The 26748-nt window shown below is 53.4% G+C and overlaps 1 protein-coding gene across 3 annotated transcripts; it reads right to left on the reverse strand.

The window, feature by feature from the left end:
- Window positions 1-1394: 1394 nt before the first annotated feature.
- Window positions 1395-26748, reverse strand: Relb (RELB proto-oncogene, NF-kB subunit). Of its 3 annotated transcripts, none has more exons than XM_006994866.4 (12): window positions 26510-26748; window positions 25464-25511; window positions 21741-21749; window positions 18268-18584; window positions 16075-16232; window positions 14685-14776; window positions 13929-14060; window positions 11860-11964; window positions 9509-9724; window positions 8203-8271; window positions 8010-8087; window positions 1395-2124 (listed from the first exon to the last, which is right to left on the reverse strand). In XM_006994866.4, the coding sequence occupies exons 1-12, from the start codon at window positions 26559-26561 to the stop codon at window positions 1736-1738; spliced, it is 1665 nt and encodes a 554-aa protein (XP_006994928.1). In that variant the 5' UTR covers window positions 26562-26748; the 3' UTR covers window positions 1395-1735. The 3 variants fall into 3 exon arrangements, with proteins under 3 accessions (XP_006994928.1, XP_042127977.1, XP_042127981.1); XM_042272043.2 differs by lacking the exon at window positions 26510-26748 and adding an exon at window positions 25595-25615; XM_042272047.2 differs by lacking the exons at window positions 21741-21749; window positions 25464-25511; window positions 26510-26748 and adding an exon at window positions 21386-21724.

Raw genomic sequence — 26748 nt, forward strand, 5'->3', positions numbered from 1 at the left:
TTTGTGGGCGGGGCCTGTATGCTGGCACGATCTGGGGCGGGGCCTAGGGGTGCGGTGGCTGGAAGCGCAGGCAGAGGAACACACAGCGTTCCGGGCACGTTTTTGTTGTTGTTGTTACTTTTAAAGACTTATTTATCTTAGGGCTGGAGAGGTGGCCAAGCGGCTAAAACACTGGCTGCTCTTCCAGAGGTCCTGACCTTACTTTCCCGCACCCACATGGCGGCTCACAATAGGAGTCTGTAACTGTGGTGTCATGGGATCCAGTGCCATCTGCTGGTGTGCATGCATGCGGAGAAAACACCCATCCACATGAAACACATAAATTAAAAGTCTTTTAAAAAAGATTCATTAGCCGGGCACACACCTTTAATCCCAGCACTCGGGAGGCAGAGCCAGGTGGTTCTCTGTGAGTTTGCAGCCAGCCTGGTCTACAGAGCGAGTTCCAGGACAGCCAGGGTTGCTACACAGAGAAATCCTGTCTTGAAAAAAAAAAAAAAAAAAAACGAAAAAGATTGTATGGGTATGTGTGTATGTAAATGCACTTGGAAGCCAGAAGAGGGCGTCAAATGTGCTGTGTATTAGGGTTCTCTAGAGTAACAGAACTTAGAGAATGAATCTTTACATGTATAGAAAGGGATTTATTAGAATGACTTACAGACTATGGTCCAGCTAATCCAACAATGACTGGCTATGAGTAGAAACTCTAAACATCCAGTAGTTGCTCAGTCCACAACGCTGAATGTCTCAGCTGGTCTTCAGTATACACAGGAATCCCCAATTGCCTAATGCCTAATGCCTGTGAAAAATGGACTTGAGCTGGGCTGTGGTGGTGCACACCTTTAATCCCAGCACTCGGGAGGCAGAGCCAGGCGAATCTCTGTGAGTTTGAGGCCAGTCTGGGCTATAGAGTGAGTTCCAGGAAAGCGCAAAGCTACACAGAGAAACCCTGTCTCGAAAAACCAAAAAAAAAAAAAAAAAGAAAGAAAGAAAGAAAGAAAAGAAAGAGAAAGAAAAAAGAAAAGTGGACTTGCTAGCAAGGAGAGAGCAAGCAGGCAAAGAGCAAAAGCTTCCTTCTTCCATGATCTTATGTAGGCTTCTAGCAGAAAGCATGGCCCAGATTAGGTCTGAATTACTTCAAATTAAGCAAAAATCCCTCACATGTGTGTCCTCCATTTGGGGGTTTTAGTTCCAGATGTAGCCAAGCTGATAACTGAGAATAGCCAGCTCACACTCTGAGCTGCCATGTGGGTGGTGGGACTGATCCTAGTCCTCTGCAAGAGCAGCAACAGCTCTTAACCACTGAGCCACCTCACCTGCTCCTCAGCCACAATTGCTCCATTCCAGACTAACCTACTGTTCCCCAGGCAAAGAAGAGAGGCGACCCCCAAGGCTCAAAAAAAACTAATTTTTATTGGGAAAACTGCACAAACAACATACCCCCACCTTCAGGATCAGGGAAGAGGGTCGGGGATCTGCTCCCTCCTCCCCTATGTACAATCTCTCAGAATCTGTCCTGAGAAGGGGCCCACCTACAGGATCCCCTTTTCCTCTTCAGACTCAGCGTTCTCATCTGTAAAATGGGCTCAAGGAGAACTGGAGCTCACCCCAGCTTCTTGCCAGCACTGCAGATGTCCGATTCAGGATGAGGAAGCTGGAAGACTGATGAAGGTTGGCCTCAGGGAATGGGGTGCTGCACCACACTCCTCACCCAGTACCTCCTCTGGCACCTCAGAGGCTACGTGGCTTCAGGCCCTGGGGACAGGAGGCCACTCCCAAAAGCTGCCTCTCGGTATTGGTTGGGGAACATGTTGCTGCCCACAAGGCTGGCGGTGCCAACATCCCCGGGACCTGGGGCTGCATACGAGTCCAGAGTCAGGGGATCTGGGCCGGGAGACTCCACAACGCTGGCCCCTGCACCCCCACCACCCACCACAGCGCTGGCAAGAGGTGGTGCTGGGGGAAGCAGGTCCAACATGGTGAAGAGTGTAGGGGCGGAAGGGTCATAGGCAAAGCCATCGTCCAGGAGGTCAGGGCCGCCAGGAGGCTCCAAGCCGGGAAGGGATATGGTGCTAGGGAAGAAATCGGCGTCTGTCGGCTGCAGAGCTGACGGCGGGAGGAACAGGCCTAGTGAAGAGAGAAGGGTGGCTGGTTTAGGACCCACCTCTGGCCATGCAGTAACTAACCTGGACCCCATCGCACTAAATGTTTTGTTTTCTCTGGCTGTCCTGCAACTCGCACTGTAGACCAGGCCGCCTGCCTCTGCATCCTGAGTGCTGGGATTAAAGGGTGCATCACCACTGCCCAGCAAGTGTATTCTATCTTAGGCCCTTAACCTTAACCTAAGTAAGAAGGAAATACCACCACCCCGTTTCAGTGTGTGTGTGTGTGTGTGTGTGTGTGTGTGTGTGTGTGTGTGTACATGACGTATGTGAGTAGGCATACCCACTGCCATTGTGCATGGAAGGTCAGAGTTCACTTTTGTGGAGTCATTCATTCTGCTACCTCTATATGGAGACAGAACTCAGATCCGAGCTTGCATGGCAGCCTTTATTCTCTTTATCCACTGAGCCCTCTCTCTAGACCATGCTCTTTCAATGTGTGTGTGTGTTTGCCTTTGCTTATTATGTATACATGTGAGTTCCACAAGACCCTGCCTTTAAGGAGGCCGTGGTGGAGGGATGGCTCAGTGGTTAAGAACACCTGCTGCTCTTGCAAAGGAAGAGGGTCGGGTTCCAGTCTCCACTTTCAGCAGCTCAAATCCACCTGTAACTCCAGCTCCTGAGGATCTGACGCCCCCTCTTGGCCTCCGTGGGCAACTGCATGCCCGTGCCCACCCGCACACTGACCTGCATGCGTGTACATGTAAATAAGTAAAAGTAAAGGCAGGGTCTCAGGCCATCCAGACCCCTCACTGGTTAAAGGTGCTTACTGCCATCCCTGATGACTACTGCAAGTTCAGTCCCCGGAACCCACGTGGTGAGAGAAGAAAACTGACTCCTGTGAGTTGTGTTCTGATCTCCACATGCAACCTGTGCACAGCATGTGTGCACACACATACATGCAAAATAAATAAATAAATGTTTAAAAAAATCTTTTGCCGGGCGGTGGTGGCGCACGCCTTTAATCCCAGCACTCGGGAGGCAGAGGCAGGCGGATCTCTGTGAGTTCGAGGCCAGCCTGGGCTACCAAGTGAGTTCCAGGAAAGGCGCAAAGCTACACAGAGAAACCCTGTCTCGAAAAACCAAAAAAAAAAAATAAAAAAATAAAAAAATCTTTAAACATAGGACATGGTCTCTTGTAGCCCAGGCTAACCTTAGATGTGCTAAATAGCCAAAGATATCTCTGAACTCCAGATTCTCTTGCCTCCACCTCCCAAGTGCTACAACATCTGAGTTTTTACGTGGTGCTGGGGATCAAACCCAAGGCTTTGTACACTAAGTTCCCTCTCACAATGGAGCTATAACCCCAGTCCATCATTCTTCTTTAATAAGCAAATTATTATTTTTAATATACATATTTTTAAAGATTATTTATTATGTATACAACGTTCTGCCTGCATGTATCTCTGCAGGCCAGAAGAGGGCACCAGATCTCATTGCAGATGGTTGTGAGCCACCATGTGGTTGCTGGGAATTGAACTCAGGACCTCTGGAGGAGCAGCCAGTGCTCTTAACCTCTGAGCCTTGTCTCCAGCCCCCCAAAAGCAAATTATTAAAGGCAGTGAGTAAAATAACAGCCAGTCACAGGCTATCCACTCACAGAACCAGAGCTGGAGCCAGGCTCCCAAAACGAGCAGGGCTGAGAATATAGCTGTGGTGAAGTGGGTATGGAGAGAGACCGACAGTCAGACAGACAGAGACAGAGAGGGAGAGAGAGAGACAGAGACTCCCTTGCAGCCACAGTAGAACTCACCACACTGGAGTCCTCCCTCAGCCTCCCATGTGCTGGATTTACAGGTGTGAGCCACCATACCTGCCCTTCTTGCTGTCATATGTCCCTGTTAGCTTTAACTGTCAGTTTGACACAGCCTCGAGTCACCCGAGAAGGGCATTCTGACTGAAGGAATGCCCAGATCAGATTGGCCTAGGGGCATCACTATAGGGAATTGTCTTGGTTGTTAATTGGATAGAATGGCCCAGCCCACCATGAGCAGCAACATTCCCTGGGCAGGTCGTCTTGGGCTGAATTAAAACACTAGCCAAGCATGGGTCTGCCAGTGAGCAAGCCAGTCGGTGTTCCTCCATGGTTTCCACTTCAAGTTCATCCCTCAGTGATGAACAGTGACCTAAAGCTGAAGTTAAATGCTTGCCTCCTCCCCTCCTGAGCTGCTGCAATTTGGTCTTGGTGTTTCTCACAGCATCAGAAGGAAACAAGAACTCACTGATGTTCTGCTAACTGGAGTGTGGAGTCGCCGGCTAGAGCTGCGGCATCTACCTTTGGCCAGGAGATGGAAACGGTGCATTAAGAGGGGCAAGGGCTCTGCCGCTCAGGGAGCCAGCAGAGCGTTCCTGGAGCAGTTCCCGCCCCACTGTCCTTGGGAGAGAGAAACAAGGCTCCAGCCTGTCACTCCGAAGCTTGGTGATACATCTGAAAGTGAACTGCTTTAGCAAGGCCTGGACAGGTGGCCCATACCTCTAATCCCAGCAGGAGCCAATGGATCTCTGCGAGTTTAATATCAGCTAGGGCTGATGAGACTCTGCTTAAAAAAACAGAAAGTCCACATACTCAGAATTCCTAGGCCGTTTTTTTTGGAGGCGGGTTTCTAATCATCACACTGTATGCTTGGGCGGGGCCATGAGACTTGGGAAACCTGAGGGCAGCTGGTGGAGATGGCGAGGATCGGTGGTTGCTAGGGGCAGAGTCGCTGTGCAGCAGGGTACCAGCTGCATGAAAACCAGACAGGGCCATGCACAGCAAACCCCAGGGCCGGCTGGCTCCGGTGCCAGCCTTGAGTGACTAGCAACTGGCTGGGACTTGGGTGCCTTGAAGCAAGCTGAGGTCGTGGGGAGACATTCCTTTGTTTTTATCATTTTCTTTTTTGTTTTTGTTTGTTTGTTTGTTTGTTTGTTTTTTCAAGACAGGGTTTCTCTGTGTAGCCCTGGCTGCCCTGGAACTCATTCCATAGACCAGGCTGGCCTCGACCTCACAGAGATCCACCTGCCTCTGTCTCACGAGTGCTGGGATTAAAGGCATGCGCCACCACTACCCAGATCTCACTTTTTTCTATTTTGTGTGTATGTGCGTGCCCATGAGTGCACACGGATACATTTGTGTGGTCAGAACAGGCCAGGAGGTGCTGTGCTGGGAAAAGGCTCGGAACTGGAGAGGAGCTGGATGCCATCCTTGGGCCAGCTGCTGTCAGACTCACACTCACCACTGCCCTTCCAGACAGATGTCCTCAGTGTGCAGGTCTCTCCACACCGCCACCCCCGCCCCCAGCACCTCTCTGCGCCTCTGGTTCCTGTGACAAGCAGGGTACAGCAGTGGTGTGCAAACTGGGGAGTAGGCACAGACACAGCCTGGGGCCTGTCACCGACTGCTGGGCGGCGGGGGTGCATGCCTTTAAATCCAGAGCCAGGCGGATCTCTGTGAGTTCGAGGCCAGCCGGGGCTACATACAGAGTGAGATCCAGGACAGGCTCCAAAACTACACAGAGAAAGAATCCCTGTCTCAAAAAAAAAAAAAAAAAAAAAAAAAGGAACTGACTTAGGGGGCTGGAGAGACGGCTCAGTGGTTAAGAGCACTGGCTGCTTTTCCAGAGGACCCGGGTTCAATTCCCAGCACCCACGTGGCAGCTCACAACTGTCTGTAACTCCAGTTTCAGGAGACCTGGAACTCTCTCAAAAAATACATGCGGGCAAAACACCAATGCACACAAAATAAATAAATAAATAAATCATTAAACATTTAAAAGAAAGAAAGAAAGAAACTGATTTAGATCTGGGGAATGTAGCTCAGTTGCGAGAGTCCTTGCCTAGCATGCATGAAGCCCTGAGTTCAATCCCCAGGACCACATAAACCAAGAGTGATAGTACATGCCAATAACCTAAGCACTTGGGAGGTAGAGGGAGAAGGATGAGAAGTTCAAGGTCACTCCTCTACTATTAGCCTGGGTGACAGACCTTAAAAATAGATAAATAAAATGAAATAACTGAGTTGGCCCTGGTATCTCATACCTGCAATTCCAGCATTTGGGAGGCTGAGACAGGGTTCCATATGTTCCAGACTAGCCTGGGCTAGACAGATACACTGACTCAAAATAAGGACAAAATTAGGGCCAGATGTGGTGATAGCCACCTTTAACCTGAGCGTTCAAGAGGCAGAGGCAGGAGGATGCCTATGAGTTTAAAGCCAAGCTGATCTACATAGGGAGGTCCAGGCCAGCCAGGGCTGCAGAGTGAGACCCTGTCTCAGACAAACAAAACTGGGCTGGTGAGATCCCAAGCATGTGCCGCTGCATCTGAATTGTGTGGTGCTGGGGAGGAGAAATGCAGGGCTCTGGGCATGCCACGTGACCAGCTAGCTGCCTAGTCAGCCACAGCCCAGCCCAGAGTAAAAGGCAGTGCACAAGCCCAGATCCGTGAAGATCTTCCAGGTCTGGTGCAATCACTCAGCAGGTGAAAATACTTGCTACAGATCCCTGGTGACCTGAGTTCAATGCGTGGAACCCTCTGTAAAGATGGAAAGGACTGACTCTATCTACAGAGTTGGGGTTCTATGTTTTGTTTTTTGTTTTGGTTGGTTGGTTGGTTGGTTGGTTGGCTGGTTGGTTGGTTGGTTTTGAGACAGGGTCTCACTATGTAGTCCTGGCTAGCCTGGGACTTGCTGTTTAGACCAAGCCAGCCTTGAATTCACAAAGATGTACCTGCTTCTGCCTCCCAGGTGCTGGGACTAAAGGCATCCAATACCATATCTAGCCTGCCTCCATACATGTGCTGTGACACACATGCACCCATATTATACACACATCATCACAGAAATTAATAAAATAAATTTAAAAGGTAATATTTAAAAGATTTTTTCTAAGGATCCCTGAGGCTCAGAGAGGTGGAGCAACTTGGAAAAAGTCACACAGCAAATGTATTCCCTGCAGAGATCACAATGTTTGTTCTGTCTCCAAAGCCTTCTAATTACTCTTCCATGAGAAGTAATGTTTGGCACAGAGTCTCTCTGTCTTGGAACTTTATGTAGACTACGTTGGCCTTTGACTATTAGTAATTCCCCTAACTCAGTCTCCTGAGTGCTGGGATCATAGACGTGAGCCACTGCCTGGTTCCTAGACCCCTTCTTTTTTTTTTCCCCTTTGGTTTTTCGAGACAAGGTTTCTCTGTGTAGCTTTGCGCCTTTCCTGGAACTCACTTGATAGCCCAGGCTGGCCTCGAACTCACAGAGATCCGCCTGCCTCTGCCTCCCGAGGGCTGGGATAAAAGGTGTGCGCCACCACCGCCTGGCCCCTTATTCTTTTTTTTTTTTTTTTTTTTTTTTTTTTTTAAGACAGGGTTTCTCTGTGTAGCTTTGAAGCCTTTCCTGGATTTTGCTCTATAGACCAGGCTGGCCCCGAACTCACAGAGATCCGCCTGCCTCTGCCTCCCGAGTGCTGGGATTCCCTTATTCTTTTTACTCCGTGTTGCTAGATGTATGGTCAGCTGCTGACCTTGGAACAGCGCTCAGAGGAAGTGAAGAGATCAAAAAAAGGCTGGAGGGATGGCCCCGCGGTTAGGAGCACTGGCTACTCCTGCTGAGGACCCAGGTTCTGTTCCCAGCATCCACACGGCAGCTCACAACCATCAGTAACTACAGTTCCAGAGAATCCGATACCCTCTTCTGGCCTCTACAAGCCCCAGGCATGCACACGGTACACAGACACATGTACAAGCAAAATACCCGTGCATACACACACACAAGACAAAATACTCTTTTTAAATTGTGAGAAAAAAGAAAATCAGAAAAACAGGGCGGGGTTCCTGTTGGCCACACGGGGAGAAGAAGGCTGCAGATGCTGCACTCACCTGAGCTGTGGCCGGGCAGGAAGTGGTCCAAGAACACTGGCTTCTTTTTCCGTCGTTTGCTTTCAATTCCGTGTGGGTCTGAGGGAAGGTGAAGACAAGGGTTCCTTACCCTCCCAACCCACCCTCCCCAAGCAGGTCACCTGTCCCCTCCCAAGAGGCTGGGGGTGGGGGTGGGAGGGGTGGAGGGACACACCAGAGCTACTCAGCTCCCCAAGGACGTCAGGTAGTCCCCGCTTCCTCTTCTTATCCACACCATAGCTGTCTGTTCAGGAGACAGAAGCATCAAAACGTCACACAGCAGTTAACTGCAGGGGTCACTGTGACAGACACTGAGGTCATATGACAGCCACAGAGGTCACTGTGACAGACACAGAGGTCATATGATGACAGACACAGAGGTCACTGTGACAGACACTGAGGTCACCGTGACAGACACAGAGGTCATATGATGACAGCCACAGAGGTCACTGTGACAGACACAGAGGTCACCGTGACAGACACAGAGGTCATATGACAGCCACAGAGGTCACTGTGACAGACACAGAGGTCATATGACAGACACAGAGGTCACCGTGACAGACACAGAGGTCACTGTGACAGACACAGAGGTCATATTCATATGACAGACACAGAGGTCATATGACAGACACAGAGGTCACTGTGACAGCCACAGAGGTCACCGTGACAGACACAGAGGTCCTTTTTTTGTTTTGTTTTGTTTTTTGAGACAGGGTTTCTCTGTGTAGTTTTGGAGCCTGTCCTGGATCTTGCTCTGTAGACCAGGCTGGCCTCGAACTCACAGAGATCTGGGTGCTGGGATTAAAGGCATGCACCACCGCTGCCCTGGCTCCTCCCTCAGGGCCTCTGCAGTCCAGCTGCTCTCCCCTTCTCTGTGTGGACACTGTGCATGTGTGTGGAGACCAATGTCAACCTTGCTTGACATTCCTCATCTGTCATCTTTCTGTTTTATTTTGCTCTTCTGTTTTGAGATGCAGCTTCCTAGCGGCCTGCGGTTGCTGGCCAGCCTGGGTCTTGCTGGTTAGACATCTCAGGTTAGAATCCAGCTGACTCAACTCCATCTTTCCAGTGCTCGGAACCTGCCTGGCTCTCTACCAGGATGCTGGGAATTGAACTCAGGTCCTCATGCCTGCAGGGCAGGCACTTTACTAACTGAGCTATTGCCCCAGCCCTGCTTTCTGCCTCTTTTTCTTTTTTAACTATTTTTTAATATTTATTTATTATGTGTGCAGTGTTCTGCCTACAGGCATACATGCAGAGGGCACCAGATCTGCGCCAGCTCTCATTACAGATGGTTGTGAGCCACCATGTGGTTGCTGGGAATTGAACTCAGGACCTCTGGAAGAGCAGCCAATGCTCTTAACCTCTGAGCCATCTCTCCACTCCGCTTCCTGCTTCTAATTCTTCCCCAGCTACACTTCCTCAAGCAAGGCCGAAGACCTGGTCTCCAGAGGGAGGGTAGCTGTGGGTGGCGCGGTTACCGTGATCCCGAGGCAGGTACGTGAAAGGCAGAGGCTCACTGCACACCCCGTCCGTGAGCCTCTGTAGGTACACGTTGACAGTCACGGGCTCTGCGATCTCCAGGTCCTCGTAGGGTGGTGTCTTGAACACAATGGCAATCTGCCGGTGCACATCAGCTTGAGAGAAGTCAGCTCTGCCTTCCCAGGAAGCCGTGCTGAACACCACGGATATGTCCTCTGGTGGAGGGAGGTCAGGGTAAGGACGCAGCTAAGCCAGAGGATTGGAATGGGCCACTGAGCCCTACTCACTCAGTCTCCCCCCAGTCAAACCAGTATGTCAAACAATAAAATTACCCAGGGAGGCTGGGCACAGTGGTGCACCCTTTTAATGCCAGCACTCAGGAGGCAGAGGAGGAGAACCTCGGTAGTTTGAAGGCAGCCTGGTCTACACTGTGAGATTCTGGTCTGCCAGGGAAACACAGTGAACCCCTGCCCAAAACAAACAAACAAACAACAAACCCAACTACCCACAAAAAAACTAACATAGGTATGGTGACAAAGACCTGCAATCTCAGCACTTAGGAGACTGAGGCAGGAGGATTGTGAATTCAAGGTATGCCTAGATGACTGAAACTCTATCTCAAAAATTGGTGTAAAAGAACTAGGGATACAGTTCAGTGGTACAGAGCTTGTATAAAATCCCCCAGTGAGGGCCTGGGGTGTGGCTCAGTGGTAGAGCTCCTGCCTAGAATCCCCCAGTGAGGGGCTGGGGGCATGGCTCAGTGGTAGAGACCCTGCCTAGAATCCCCCAGTGAGGGGCTGGGGGCGTGGCTCAGTGGTAGAGCCTCAGCCTACAAGCATCACATCCTATGATTCCAAACATTCCTAATAAAAACAAACACAAGGGTCTTTAATCCCAGCACTTTGCTTGGGAAGCACACACGCTATTAATCCCAGCACTAGGAAAGTTGAGGCAGGAACTGATATGGCTGGGTAGAGAAAGGCATATAAGGTGTGAGGAGACAGGAACCCGAGCCCTTTCCATCTAAGGAATCGTGGAGACAGGATCGGCTGAGGAGTTGGCGAGGTGAGAAGTGGCTGTGGCTTGTTTCCTCTAATCTTTCAGCATTTACCCCAACATCAGGCTACAGGTTTTTGTTATAAAGACAATTATTCATGCGATAGTATCACTCACATTTTCCTTCTTTTGTTGTTGGTTTGTATGGTTTTTGAGACAGAGTCTCACTGTGTAGATCAGGCTGGCTTGGAACCCTCTTGCTTCACCCTTCCAGGGTGCTGGGATTACAGACATGTGCCATCAGACTGGTTTATTGTACATTACAGTCCTGGGGGTGAAAGTCAGGGCCTCGTCCATACTAGATAAGTACTTACCCTATGACTGAGCCGCTCACTGGGGGACTCTAGGCAGGGGTTCTACCACTGAGCCACAGCCCAGCCCCTCACTGAGGGATTCTAGGCAGGGCCTCTACCACTGAGCCATACCCCAGCCCCTCACTGGGGGATTCTAGGCAGGGGCTCTACCACTGAGCCACACCCCAGCCCCTCACTGGGGGAGTCTAGGCAGGGGCTCTACCACTGAGCCACACCCCAGCCCCTCACTGGGGGATTCTAGGCAGGGGCTCTACCACTGAACCACACCCCAGCCCCTCACTGGGGGATTCTAGGCAGGGGCTCTACCACTGCGTCATGCTCCAGCCCCTCACTGGGGATTCTAGGCAGGTACTCTCCTACTGGGCCACACTCCTAGCCCCCCGTCTGTTTTTTTTTTTTTTTTAAAGATTTACTTATTTATGTATATGGATGCTCTATCTGCATGCATGTCCACACTCCAGAAGAGGGCACCAGATCTCTTTATAGATGGTTGTGAGTCACCCTGTGGTTGGCTGGGAATTGAACTCAGGACCTCTGAAAGAGCAGCCTGTGCTCTTAACCACTGAGCCATCTCTCCAGCCCCTTTTTTTGGTTTTTCAAGACAGGGTTTCTCTGTGTAGCAGTGCTGGCTGTCCTGGAACTCACTCTGTAGACCAGGCTGGCCTCGAACTCACTGAGATGTGCCTGCCTCTGCCTCCCAAGTGCTGGGATCAAAGGTGTGTACGACCACACCCAGCCCCCTAGCCCCTCTTAAAGCATCTGTGCAATTGAATTTCTAGTGAGGCAGCGTCCCGTAGGTGCACTGCATGCCCCTGGTCAGCGCACAGGCTTCCATACCGGGCAGAGATGAGCTGGCAAACAAAGGCACTGCCTGCGTCTGCCTGGCTCTGTAGCAGGGCTGTGACTCCCCCGGGAGTGCTGCCCGGGTACACCAGCTCCCACCTCTGCCTCCGGACTGTACAAGGCCTGTGGACCCTCACCTTTCTGCACCTTGTCACACAGCAAGTACAGCTCCTCACCACCTGTGCACGGCCCGCTCTCCTTGTTGATGCGGCAAATCCGCAGCTCTGATGTGTTGGTGGACTCTGGGAAGGAAAAACGACAAGTCAGTCCCCACACCGCGGTGCTTGCTGACAGGTGAGAGACAGGAGAGGGAAGACACCATCCAGGTGGGACACAGGATGCTCAGGCGGGAAGGTACAACGTACACTGTACAATGGCCAGAACTCCACTCTGAAATCTGCTTAGTGTCCATCCAAAATGGAGACCCTCACACTCAGGAAGACTTGGCATGTCCAGGGTGACACAAGTCCCCAGATGAGGATTCACAACCTGAAATCCTGTTTTTGTTTTACTGTTTCCCCCCACAGAGTGGCAGGCGCTATACCACTGAGCCACACCCCAGCCCCTCACTGGGGGATTCCAGGCAGGGGCTCTACCACTGAGCCACACCCCAGCCCCTCACTGGGGATTCTAGGCAGGGGCTCTACCACTGAGCCACACCCCAGCCCCTCACTGGGGATTCTAGGCAGGGGCTCTACCACTGAGCCACACCCCCAGCCCCTCACTGGGGGATTCTAGGCAGGGGCTCTACTACTGAGCCACACCCCCAGCCCCTCACTGAGGGATTCTAGGCAGGGGCTCTACCACTGAGCCACACCCCAGCCCCTCACTGGGGGATTCTAGGCAGGGGCTCTACCACTGAGTCAGGCTCTCAGCTCTCATTTTTTAATCACCTTGATTAATCTTGTTCAGTTGCCCAAGCTAGCCTTGAACTTACTTACCATCCTCCTGCCTGAGCCTCCTGTGGCTGGGATTACAAGCACGTGTCACCAGGTCTACTTGCCACCTGACCTGATGTCTTGTAGTGCACCCTTGTTTAGCCTGACCAGTGGTCCTTGCTCTTCTTTTATTAACAGCTCTGAAAACTAGGAGCCGCTCCACCTCAGCCATGGGGAGTGAAGAGTGCTGAGCCATCCTTAGGTCAGCAATAATCCTATGGCCTAGACCTGGTCAATCAGAGCATCACCTACCTCCCTACGGCCACTGCTGAATGCTCAGAGGAGCAAATGGCCAAGCTCCCACCAAAGAGAGCATGTGCAGAGGCTTCGAGCAAAAGCTGTATAATGTCAGGCATGCAATTCCACCACTCAGGCGGGAAGGTACAACGTACACTGTACAATGGCCAGAACTCCACTCTGAAGGTGGAGGCAGGAGGATTGCTGATTTGCTCATTACATAGTGGGATCATGTCTTAAAATAATAAACACAGGGCTGGGGATGTGGCTCAAGTACTTCCCTAACATGCCCAAACCCCTGGGTCTGATCCCTAGTCCCACTAAATGGGTTACAGTAGTTCACGCTGGTCATCTCTGCACTCGGGAGGTGGAGGCAGGAGGTCAGGAGTCCAAGGTCATCTCCAGCTACACAGACAATCGAGGCCAGCTGCAGGCTGTCTCATAATGAAGTATTGGCTACTGATGGATTCTGGGGGAGACCGTCACCTTGCTGCTGTTTGTGAGCCCACCAGGCTGGAGTGGATAGTTCCCGGGCGGTGGTCATACAGGGACCCCAGAGAAAACCAGTGGGTTACGAAACAAAACACAGAGGTAAGAGTGTAGAAGGGGCCGTGGGAGGGATTTAAGATGAGGGTGAGGGGCAGTGAGGGAACATAGTGTACTGTAGACGTGTACAGAACTGTCAAGGAACAACTTAACACAAAGTACAAAAAGAAAGGAGAAATAACCACAGAAACAGACAAGGTACAAAGTGTACACGCACGCAGGGTGACACTGCCCACCCCAGGCTTTGGATGCAAATGTGATGTCTGGAGCTATGGCACTCACTGTGTGCCCAGGAGGGAAAAAGCGAGAGTGAATGGAAGAAGCACAGCCCCAGCTCCCTGAGACTGTGAACATCAAACCACTGTGTAAATGTAGCAAAAACAAATGGAAAACCTCAATGATGCCCTGCTCATCCATGCCACTGTTGGGGTGCTTTCTGAGCCCTGTGAGGCGTTAACCCAAGGGACATGGCGGCCTTGACTCACTCTTATCGTAGACAGGCTCAGAGAGAACGGGATCCAGGCGGCGCAACTGTCCCTGCTGGTCACGATAGGAGGCCTGGAAGCAGATCCTGACGACATTCATGTCTACCTCCTGATGGTTCTTCAGAGAGCCAGCTGGGAGAGGACACAGGGAAGCTGGAGTCAGCTGAGCGGCTGGAGGCAGGGTGGTGGAGGGGAAGGGGGCCAGGGATGCACACTTGTCATCCCAGCACTGGGGAGGTGGAGGCAAAAAGATCCAGTGTTCAAGGCCATCCTCAGCTATATGGTGAGTTCAAGGCCAGCCTAGTCTACACTGAGACCTTGTCTTGAAAACCAAAATGAAATCAAATAAAGGGGCCAGTGAGATGGCTCAGGAGGTAAACACACTTGCTGCAAAGCTGGAGAACCCACGTGGTGGAGGGAGGGAGCTGACTATGCTTCCACATCCACAGGCACATCCATACCACACAACCCCCCCCCCACACACACACAAAATAAATACATGTAATATTCTTTAATTTTTTTTTAAAGAAAGAATTGGGGTGGTGGTGGCACACACCTTTAATCCCGGCACTCGGGAGGCAGAGGCAGGTGGATCTATATGAGTTCGAGGCCAGCCTGGTCTACAGAGTGAGTTCCAGCACAGCCAGGGCTGCACAGAGAAACCCTGTCTCAAAAAACCAAATAAATAAATAAGGGAAGAAGAGAAAAGAAAAGCGACCAATGGGGGAGGGAGGGAGAGAGGCAGCAGGCACTGACCATTGTAGGGGTCAATCCCCAGCTGGATCTTCCGCTCGATGGCAGCCTCGATTTCCTTCTTCCGAACACACTGGATGCCCAGGTTGTTAAAGCTGAGCAGGAGACAGGAGAAGAGGCTGTGAGGGCAGCCTCCTCTGGATGCTGCAGGCACCGGGCTCGGAGAGCATCGGGAAAGACCTGGGATTTGAACCTCCCAGAGGCCACCAGGAGTCAGGGCGAGAACGAGAACCTGCCTTATTTACCATGTAAAAATGCCAGCCAGTCTCCTTCATACCCCAGAGAGCTCAACACAGACCTGGCTCTCCATACCTGAGAAGCTGGAGCAGGGGGAACCAGAATTTGAGGCTAGCCTGTGGTACACAGAAAGACAGGCCTCCAAAATAATGAAGTGAGAAACTCAATAAATGGCTAAGTGGTGCTCTTAGCTCTCAGGAGGTGGAGGCAGGAGGATCAAAAGTTCAAGGTAGCCGGGCAGTGGTGGCACATGGGTTTAATGTCAGCACTCTGAGTTCAAGACCAGCCTGATCTACAAAGCAAGTTTCAGGACATCCAGGACTACACAGAGAATCCCTGTCTTGAAAAACAAAAAAACAAAAAAACAAAAAAACAAAAAAAAAACAAAAAAAAAAAGATCAAGGTCAGCGGTGCGGTGGTACACTCTTAAATCCCAGCATTGGGGAGGCAAAGGCAGGAAGATCTCTTTCCCAGGTAACAAGTCTCAAGCCAGCCAGGGCTACATAGTAAGAATGTGGAAAAAAAAAAAAAAAAAGGTCATCCTCAGCTACAATAGTGAATTTAAGGATACCCTGGTTGATAGTGGCTCAGCAGGTAAAGGTCTTTGCCAGCCAGCCTAACTACCTTAGTTCAGTCCTCAGAACCCCACGGTGGAAGGAGAGAACTGATTCCCACAAGCCGTCCTCTGCTGTGGGCAACCCAGTTAAATCAGGCTGGAGTCCAGTGGCAGCTAGGATATTAACTGAGCATCTGTCTTCCGTTCCCTGTTTGACCCTGTCTCCTCCTCTCCAGAACGGCGATAAACAGACCGGGTATGAGCTGGGTCTGCTGGAACCTGCCTGTGGAGACTGAGACAAGAGGATCTCGAGTTCCAGGTTAGTTTTGACTACGCCGCAAGACCCTGTCTCAAAAGGCCAAACGAAAAGGAAAACTGGAACAGACATGAACGGGTGTGACACACCGCTGCCTCCACACCTCACCTGAGCTCTCAGGAGGTGGAGGCTGGAGGATCAAAATTCCCCATCCAGCCCAGATGAGCAATGAAAGTCCAGCCCAAACGCCTGCGCCCTAGACTTCGCCAGGTGGTGAGGTCCACCTTTGGAACGGAGCAGAGGGGAAAGAAGCTGGGGTCGAGGGTGGAGTGAGGGTCTGGTACCTGTGCCTGGAGCAGACCTGAGGCCGCAGGCGCACCCTGCAGACACCATCGGTGCAGTCTTTCCCCACGAGGCTGTGTGGGTGTACCCGGTGTGGCCAGTCCTTCCATACAAGGCACGCCGTCACCTCCACCTCCCGCAGCCCGCCACAGTCTCGAAGCTGTAGGAAGATACGGGCTTACAGGGCGTTCGCTGGACCGTCCCCACCCGAGCTCCCTGGGGCTCCCTTGTAGCTATGCTCAGCTCTTCTCCCTAGATAAACCAGGGGATGGCCCTGGTAGAGATCTCTCTCCTGCCCGGCGCTGCCGTTAATCCCAGCCTGGGTCCCACCGCCTACACCATTAATAAAACAGAGCGAACAGCCAGGCGGTGGTGGCGCATGCCTTTATTTCCAGCGCTCAGGAGGCAGAAGCAGGCAGATCTCTGTGAGTTCGAGGCCAGCCTGGTCTACAGAGCGGGTTCCAGGGTAGCCGGGGCTACACAGACAAACACTATCTAAAAGAAAAAAACACACCAAGAGGATGGCTCCCCTATGTAAAGCTTGAACACGTCAGCAGTGGCCAGGGAGCCTTGCAATGTGCCGTGCATCTCACCTCCCTCCTCCGACCGCTCCTCGCCTCCCCCTCGCTTTCTTTGTTGGGTTTTTTTTTTTTTAACATATAGTTTCTGAGACAGGGTCTCAAATGCTCAGGTAGCCCAGGCTTTTCTTTCATTTGCTATGTAGCCAGGCTGGCCTTGAACTCCTGATTCTTCTGGCTCAGCCTCCCAGGTGCTACATGACAGGTATGAGCCACCATGTTCCCGTTCTTCCTTGGATTTTTGAGACAAACCTCGTGTAGCCCAGGATAGCCTTGAGCTCACTTACATAGATGAAGAGTGAACTTGAACCCTTGATCCTCCTGCCTCTAATCCCCACAGTGCTAGGAGGCCTGCACCACGGCATCCAGCGCATAAAGATGCCTGAGTCTCACTGTAGACCAGGCTGGCCTCAAACTCATAGGGATACCCCTGCCTCTGCTTCCCGAGGGCTGGGGTGAAAGGCGTGGGCCACTATGCACAGCAGATGTACTCCTAAGAGCTGAACAAACATAGCTCATTTAGAGAGAGCCAGAGAGACAAGACACAGAGAAGGAAGTTAGCTGAACGGGATGGCGTCCACCTATAGCTCCACATATTTCCGGGGCTGAGGATCTCTTCTTGAGTCTCAGAGTTTGGGGTCAGCCTGGGAAACATTTTATAACTCTAATTCAAAACAACAAGTAACCATAATGAAAAACAGGCCTGGTAGTGTAGGCCTGTAATTCCAACCACTCAGGAGCTGAGGAAGGATAAAAAGGTGAGTGCCAACCTGGGCAACAAGTGAGGATGTGACTCAAAATAAAACGTAAAAAATGAAGGCTGGGACCATGGCTCAGTGGTAGAGCCCCTGCCTAGAATCCCCCAGTGAGGGGCTGGGGGTGTGGCTCAGTGGTGGAGCCCCTGCCTAGAATCCCCCAGTGAGGGGCTGGGGGTGTGGCTCAGTGGTAGAGCCCCTGCCTAGAATCCCCCAGTGAGGGGCTGGGGTGTGGCTCAGTGGTAGAGCCCCTGCCTAGAATCCCCAGTAAGGGGCTGGGGTGTGGCTCAGTGGTAGAGCCCCTGCCTAGAATCCCCCAGTGAGGGGCTGGGGGTGTGGCTCAGTGGTAGAGCCCCTGCCTAGAATCCCCAGTAAGGGGCTGGGGGTGTGGCTCAGTGGTACAGCCCCTGACTAGCAAGTACAAAACCTAGGTTCCATCTCCGTCACTGAAAAAAAATCCAACAGAAAAACTGATTTCTTACACAACCCTCCACTTTGCTCTGGATCAGTGTCTGGGCCCAGCTGGCGTCAGTCTCTGAAAGCAGTCCTGAACTGCAAAGGCCCAGTCTGTGACCTACACTTCACACAGGCGTTGGCCCGAGTGCTGCCCTCTACCGGCGGAGTGGGATGTTGACGGTAACTTGGGAAGGCATGTCTTGGGGACAGCCTCACACAACCACCCGCTACCATCTCACCCGTCGCTGCTCTTGTTGTTTTAAAAGGCCACACGCTATAATCCAGATTATCGTCCTGCCCCGATCTCCCGAAGCCACCCCCCAGGCTGCTGTGAGGTCTGAGAGTGGAAGCGCGGCCCTCCTATCCCCGCGCACACCAGCAAGGGCAGTAGCAGAACCGCACGCACCTCGATGGCGGGCAGAGTCTTGCTGGCCTCGGTGCTGCTCTCCCCGAGGATGCTGCCGGCAGAGCGGCCCTCGCATTCGTAGCGGAAGCGCATCCCGCGCTGCTTGGGCTGCTCCGTGATGACCAGGTGCGGCTGTGGCCCGGGGCCGGGTGACACCAGCCGGCCCAGGGTGCAGCTCCAGGAAGGTACCGGTGTAGCTGGGCCCAAGGTGACGCTGCTCAGTGGGGCCTGCCCGCGGGGCACCAGGCGAGGCATCTCGCCCAGCTGCACCCCGTCCAGGCCAAAGCCGTTCTCCTTAATGTATTCGTCGATGATTTCTGCAGGACAGACAGACAGACGTGTGAGGGTGGTGAAGGGCGGGGCTAGGCTCCCTCCCTTTCTTCACACAGAGATCCACCTTCCTCTGCTGGGATCTGAACACCACACCTACACTTCACCCTTTTTTTTTTTGTTGTTGTTGTTGTTTGTTTGTTTATTTGTTTTTCCAGACAGGGTTTCTCTGTGTAGTTTTGGTGCCTGTCCTAGATCTTGCTCTGTAGCCCAGCCGAGTGCTGGGATTAAAGGCGTTCCTCACCACCGCCCGGCAGCACCCTTATTTTTTGTGGTATTTTGGGACAGGGTCTCTCTACATAGCCCTGGCTGTCCTAGAACTATATAGACCAGGCTGGCCTTGAACTCACAGAGATCCGCCTGGCTCTACCTCCTGAGTCCTGGGATTAAAGGCATGCGCCACCACCGCCCGGCTCACCCTTGATTTCCTTAAAGGATTTCCTCCCTAATTTTAGCGTGCGTGCGTGTGTGTTGCCTGCATATGTCTGTGCACCACCAGGAAGGTCAAATGCCCTCAGAGGCCAGAAGAGGGCATCAGAGAGTCCTCAGAACTGGAGTTATAAATGATCGGGAGTTGCCATGTGGGTGCTGAGGATCGAACCAGGTACATCTGGAAGAGTAGCCAGTGTTCTTAACTGTTAAGCCAGCTCTCCAGCCCTCTAAAGATCTTTAAAATTGTGTGTGTGTGTGTGTGTGTATGTGTGTGTGTGTGTGTGTGTGTGTGTGTGTGTGTGTACAGGGGTGTGTGCCAATGAGTGTCCAGCCCGCAGAGGCTTCAGATGTCCTGGAGCTGCAGTTACAGGTGGTGGTGAGTCCTTCAGAGTGACTGCTGGAAACCCAACCTGGGTTCTCTATGAGAACAACAAGCACTCTTAACCACTGAGCAGGCTCCCCAACCCCTCCCCTTGGGTTTTTGAGACAGGGTCTCACTGTGTAGCCAAGGCTGCTCTCCAATCCATGATCCTCTTGCCTCCTCTGGATTACAGGTCAGTGCCGCCAGGAGGAACTCCACACAGCACTTCTGCCTCTGTGCCTCTATTCCAAAACCATACTTACGTTTCCTATAGTCTCCCTCTCCTGCTCTTGCCCCCTGCTCCATCCACCATCTCCCACGTGGACCAAGGCAGCTGCCAGCTCCCCTCCAGTCCTGCCTTTTGTCCCTTGTATTTATCTGTCTCACACAGTCAGAGGGATTTTGTTAGTACTAACCTGTTCCTCTTTTGCCTAGAGGCTTCTCACGGCTCCCAATTCCTTGGTAGTAAAAGCTAACAATGTCCCCCACATAAAATTTGCCTCAAATGTGGATATGCCTCATTAGTAGAGTCTGCCTTTCAATCCCCCAGTGAGGGGCTAGGGTGTGGCTCAGTGGTAGAGCCCCTGCCTAGAATCCCTCAGTGAGGGGCTGGGGTGTGGCTCAGTGGTGGAGGCCCTGCCTAGAATCTCCCAGTGAGGGGCTGGGGTGTGGCTCAGTGGTAGAACCCCTTTCTGGAATCTCCCAGTGAGGGGTTGGGGGTGTGGCTCAGTGGTAGAGCCCCTGCCTAGAATCCCCCAGTGAGGGGCTGGGGTGTGGCTCAGTGGTAGAGCCCCTGCCTAGAATCTCCCAGTGAGGGGCTGGGGTGTGGCTCAGTGGTGGAGGCCCTGCCTAGAATCCCCCAGTGAGGGGCTGGGGGTGTGGCTCAGTGGTAGAGCCCTTGCCTAGAATCCCCTAGTGAGGGGCTGGGGGTGTGTAGAGCACAGGCCTAGCATGGGGAGGCCCTAGGTTCAATGCCTAGTATTTAATGATGATAATCATATAATATAGGTGTGATGGTACACGTGTAAATCCATCACAGGAGGTTAAGACCACGGGATGGTGAATTTAAGCCTGGCCTACATGGCATGTTCCTGCCTCAAATAGGCAAATGGAAGGCTGCAGCTCAGTCGGCAGAATGCAGCATGCACAGCACGAAGCCCGGGGTTCTGCTCTCAGCACTCATCCATCCCAGCCCTGGCAGTGAGGCGGAGAAGGGTCAGAAGTTCACGGTCATTCTCAGCTCCTTAAGGCCAGCCTGGGCTACTTTTATTTTGTTTTGTTTTTCGAAGCAAGGTTTTCTCTGTGCAGTCATGGCTGTCCTCGAACTCACAGAGATCTACCTGCCTCTGCCTCCCAAGTACTGGGATTAAAGGCATGCGCCACCACTGCCCAGCTTTAGCCTGGGTTACTTATAAAACCCTCCTTAAAATTCACTCTCTTGGGGCTGCAGAGATGGCTCAGTGGTTAAGAGTACTGTCTGCTCTTCCAGAGGACCCGGGTTCAATTCCCAGCAACCACATGGCAGCTCATAACTGTCTGTAACTCCAGTTCCAGGGGACCTGACACCCTCACACCAATGCACATTAAATTAAATTATTAAAAAATTCACTCTCAGAAAAGGCAGCCACACCCCTTCTGTGTGTTGCACCCCCAGCTCAGCCACCTTCAGGGCCATGAATCTGTGCCTCCTCTTTCCTGGTTTCCAGGTCTCCCCCATTCAGCCTGTAAGAAAGTTCATGCTGCTCCCTTCTAGGAAAGCCACGCCTCTTTACCTTTCTCCTCTCTCTTCTCTGCCCCAGTCTCTCTCCCCCTTTTCTGAGACAGAATCTCACTTTGTAGCCCAGGCTAGCCTAAAACTCACTATGTAGCTCAGACTGGACTCAAACTCTCTTTGATCCTCCTGCCTCTGCCTTAAGGGTGCTGAGATTCCAGGCAGGATGCAGGCTGCCTGGCTGTACTGCCTCCCTCCCTTTGCAGACCTCATCCCAGCCTCACTCTCTCCTGCTCGTCCTCCGTCCTCTCGTCTTCTGACTCCCCAGTCCACACTGTCGGCTCCTGTGGGATAGCGACTTAGTTTTGTGCAAAGCTGGATTCCCAGTGCCTGGCACTGGGCCTGGTCTAAGAAGGGTCAATGACATCCACGAGTTACAGATAATCGAAACTGGTCAATGACATCCCCTGGTTACAGATAATAGAAACACAGGACACTTAGTGCTCTGGTTCCTGGGGGTGTGACCTTGCTCAAGTCCTCAATAGTCCTGGAATCACACCAGGACCTGCTCCCATCAAACAAGGCAGGCGTGTCCCCGCTCTCCCCGGCCCCTTGGCCTCCCACACGCCTGATACTCACCCAGTTCATCTGTGGAAGGAAGAGAAAAGAAAGGTGAAGTTCAGGTACTGTCAGGCTGGACATCTTCTAACACAGACTCTCCCACCTGTCCCGTCTCCATCACCCCTTCCGGGCTGTCCCTCCAGTTCTCAATACTGGGGGTCCAGCATCAGAGCATCCCCAAAGAAACTCCAAAGCCAGCCCCCCAAAGCACTCAGACCTGTTATCAGGACTTGTGGAAAAGCAGCGGGGGTCGGGGGAGCTGGGGGAGATGATGGGCATGAGCAGGTCTAGGCAAATTATGAAGATTCCACCCTGGAAGTCCACCCTGGGCCCCAGAGACCACTGCTATAGTCTGAACTCAAGCCGACCTAAGCCAGGGTGCTGCCTGCTCTGCACCGTAGCCCAGTTCCCAAATCTCAGGCTCACCTCTGCTTCTCAGAGGGGATGGGGAGGCGAGGGTAACAGCCATACTAGGACCCAGTGAAGAAGCCTCGTTGCTTCCCCAGTAAAACTTAGCAAGGAAGTAATCGAAACCAACTTCCCATCATTCCCCAGACCGGGGGGCGGCGGGGGGAGCGGGGGGGGGGGGGGGGAGGGCAGAGGAAGCACACGAGCCCAGAAGTCACAGGGCAGGGAGACAGGGCAGGGAGGGTCACCTAAGTGACTGTCCCACCTCGAGTTGTGAAGGCTGGGGACTGATCGCAGTAGTATCCCAGTATCAGCTGGGTCCCTCCCCCTCCTCTTCCCCCTCCTCCTCCCCCTCCCTTTCTCCACACTCAGGGAGCGGCTCCTCGCAGCCAGAACTTTGCCCCTTAGAAGGCAGTTTTCATGTACTCCTTATCTCATTTGATCTGTGAGATCAGCAGATGCCAAGGTCCCTCCCTTCCAGGGAGATGGGGTACACTGAGGCCTGGAGAGTAGAGGGGACCTGACAGTGCCAACCTCAGATCACTCTGTTTTGAAAAACCCTTCTTAGGTATCTCTGCTGGAGGAACCTAGAGATCCAAAGACGAACTGAACTGCCAGGCTTTATGGCATGCGACTCAGAGCCTGAGGCGGGAGGACTGACACTAGTTTGAGGCCAGCCTGGGCTACATAGTGAGTTCAGGCCAGCCTACACTATAGAGTGAGACCTTGTGTCAACCAAACTCAGGAAATTCTACCTGGTGGTCCTCAGCAGACCCCAGGGAGCTGGGCAGGGAGGCACACGGCTGTCATCCCAGCACTCGATGCTGAGGCAGGAGGATGGCAGCTCTTTCAGGCTAGCCTGGGTAACTTAGAAAGACACTTATCTCCAACCATCCAACAAACAAAGTCACTTCCAGGTTGGGCATGGGGACTGGGTTCAGAAGTTCAGAGCTTGCCTGTCATAGATGAGACTCTCTTAGTAAATGACACTGTCAACTGTGAACACTGGAGAGTGGGACCATGCCTGCCGCATCTTCACTGCCCATTAGAAGGAAGGGGTTTACCCTTCCACGGGCCCAGCTTCATCACCCTGTGCCCACCCCACTACTGACCCTCGGTCCTCTCACTGACCCTCGGTCCTCTCACTGACCCTCGGTCCTCTCACTGACTCTCACTGACCCTCGGTCCTCTCACTGACCCTCGGTCCTCTCACTGACTGTCGCTGACCCTCGGTCCTCTCACTGACTGTCGCTGACTCTCACTGACTCTCACTGACCCTCGGTCCTCTCACTGACTCTCACTGACCCTCGGTCCTCTCACTGACTCTCACTGACCCTCGGTCCTCTCACTGACCCTCGGTCCTCTCACTGACTGTCGCTGACCCTCGGTCCTCTCACTGACTGTCGCTGACCCTCGGTCCTCTCACTGACCCTCGGTCCTCTCACTGACTGTCGCTGACCCTCGGTCCTCTCACTGACTGTCGCTGACCCTCGGTCCTCTCACTGACTGTCGCTGACCCTCGGTCCTCTCACTGACTGTCGCTGACCCTCGGTCCTCTCACTGACTGTCGCTGACCCTCGGTCCTCTCACTGACTGTCACTGACCCTCGGTCCTCTCACTGACCCCACGGTCTCTTCACAGCCCTCACTGCTTTTCATAATACCACCGTTACTTGTTTACAGACCAGCCTCCTCATCTGGGTAGGGAGCCCTGAAGGGCAGGGCTGGGACTATGCCCAATAGTGGCTCTCATATAGAACTGGTAGGCTGGGCAGTGGCTGCGTACACCTTTGATCCCAGCACTCGGGAGGCAGAGGCAGAGGATCTCTGAGTTTGAGGCCAGCCTGGGCTACAGAGCGAGATCCAGAACAGGCACCAAAACTACACAGAGAAACCCTGTCTCGAGAAAACAAAAATGACCAGATGACACCAGGAACGACTCTCCTCGGAAGCCTCCCAGCTCTGTCTTGGCCCACACAGGTCTCCGCTGGTTCCCGTCCAGAACCAGCACTGGGGTCACTCCTGCCTTCAAGGCCACCCCTACCTTTCTACACCTCTGAAACTCTCAGCCTCTCCCATGCCCACTCCAGGACTTCCGGTGTCTGCCCTAAGAGAAGTCCAGGCCCGGCTAACTACAGAGGCTACTGAGTGTTCACACTCACGAGATCCAGCTCTGTTGTGCAAATCTCAGACAATAAATCCTGTCGCTGATTTTTTTGTTTGTTTGCTTGTTTGAGGTCCGGTCTCCTACGTGTACAGGAGGACTTCAAACTTGAAATCTTCCTGCCTCAGCCTCCCAAGCATCGGGACTCCAGGCTCGAGGGACCTATTAGAATAGCCATCTATGAGAAGAGCCTCTCCTAGGAAGTTCCTAAAACTGAAGCCCCTGGAACGTCTTCCAAACTCAGACTCAGAAATTCGAGTTGCACCTGACAATGTCTGTGCTTTCTATGTATTTATTTTGCCATATTCAGGGTGGGTGGTGGTCTGAATGAAAATGGTCCCCACAGGCTCATAGGGAGGGACACTTTTAGGAGGAATGGCCTTTTTGGAGTAGGCGTGGCCTTGGAGGAAGTGTGTCACTGGGGGTGGGCTTTGAGGTTTCAAATGCTCAAGCCAGGCCCAGCGTCACCCTCTCTTCCTGCTGCCTGCCAATCTGGATGTGGAACTCTCAGCCGGTTCTCCAGCACCATGTGATTCGAATGCACACAGTCTGAGAATTCATGACTAATAACAGTTGTTATTACGCTCTTTTTGTTTTTTTATTTTTCGAGACAGGGTTTCTCTGTGTAGCTTTGCGCCTTTCCTGGTACTCACTTGGTAGCCCAGGCTGGCCTCGAACTTACAGAGATCCGACTGGCTCTGTCTCCCGAGTGCTGGGATTAAAGGCGTGAGCCACCACCGCTCGGCCTGTTATTACGCTCTTACTGTCATGACTACTACGCCGCGGAACAGTTACTACTAACTGGAATGCTCCCTGTGGGTTTGTAAGCATCAACTCATCCAACTTTCTCCATGCCCACAAAAGAACGAATGGGTATATGACATCCATCATACAGATGAGGAAAACTGAGGTGGCTTTGGGGAAGTGTGCATTCACCCAGTAAGAGGGCGGAAACATCGTATGTGGACTTCAGTTTCAAGGCCCAAGATTCTGGATGGTGGGCAACCTCTACCAGGGCCTCCGCTTAGGGGACCGGCAGCAGATGGAAGTACGGACACGTACGGCGTCCTTTAAACCAGCGCGGAGGGCCACGGCTTACAAAGTGGGCGCACTCGATCCTCTCCCGGGGGCTCCTCCATATACAAGCAGGGACTGTGGAAGGTAGCTCACCTGTGGACCTGGAGCCCGTCAGTGACAGCGGAGAAAGGTCACTGGAACCTGTGAGAGGGAGACCTGGGTCAACGGACGATGCAGGGCCAAGCCCGGTCCTCAGCTCGCCTCGGCCTGCGCCTCCTGCTTACCGAGCTCCGGGGGAGGCCGGGCTGCCCTCTCTAACTCTTGACAAAGTTCTGGCTTTCCGTTCGTCACTGGCCATGCCCATCACCGCCCAGCACCTGCTACTTTCCCGGTTAAGGTCGGACTGGGAGGAATACCTCCGGAAACCCCCTCTCCGTTCTTCCCCGGGCTCGATCCCAGCCCCGACACTTTGTCATTGGAGAACGCTTCCCTCCCGTCTCACTGCAGGCCCCGCCCCCTTTCCAGCCCCGCGTCAGGCCCCGCCCTTCATCTGCAGAACCGGCCCTTTCTCGTCCCCAGGCCTGTCAGGCCACGCCCCTTCTGCTCAGGGTAGGTCCCGCCCACTCATGGATCCACACGCCTCTTCTTCGCGCTCTCAGAGCCCGGACCCCACCTTTATTTCCTGTCAAGCTTTATTTCCGCCCACTCGAAGTCAGGCCCCGCCCCCAGCTTGCCGCTAAGCCCCGCCTCCTCTTTGCCTGGTCCCCTTAACTGGAGACTGGAGAGCCACTTCCTTAAATTAGGCTCCGCCCATCACTGCTCAGGCAGGCCGCACCCACTTGGTAAGCCGGGAGCCTCCGCTCGGACCTCTCGGAGTTTGCCCCGCCCCCAGGCCTACCCGGCCCCGCCCCCTCACAGCCGGGCTCCGCCCCTCTTCGCGCTGGCGGCCGGGTCCCGCCCCTTTCTTTGCCTCAGGCTCAGGCCCCGCCCCCTTCTCACTCCTTAGCGGGACGCCAAGGCTGTACCTCGGGCTGGACCCTTCACCATCCTCTGCCTCCTGCCCGGCTCCTCGCGCAGCGTCCCCGCCACCCTCGTACTCTCCGCACCGAAGCGCGAGTCCTGCGGGAGCCCGCAGATGACTCCGAGTGCCCCGAGCACCCCCAGTCCGAGCCCCGCCCCAGACGTTCCACTCGGCTTACCCAGGGCCCCCAGCTCGGGCGCGGACGCTCTAGGAGTGCGGCGACTCGGCATGGCCCGGCCCGTGGGGACCGACAGCCCTAAGGCCCGCTCAGGGCGAAGCGCGCACGAGGGCCAGCCGGGCAGCCGGACGGCCCGGTCTGCTGGGGCGATCACGGACCGGCGAGCGGCGCAAGGCTGGGGCCGAAGGCCGGGCTGGACGCACGGCGCCCGGGGCTGCGGGGGGCGCCGGGCCGGGCAG

Source organism: Peromyscus maniculatus, chromosome 1 (genome assembly GCF_049852395.1).
Source record: "Peromyscus maniculatus bairdii isolate BWxNUB_F1_BW_parent chromosome 1, HU_Pman_BW_mat_3.1, whole genome shotgun sequence".
NCBI lineage: Eukaryota > Metazoa > Chordata > Mammalia > Rodentia > Cricetidae > Peromyscus > Peromyscus maniculatus.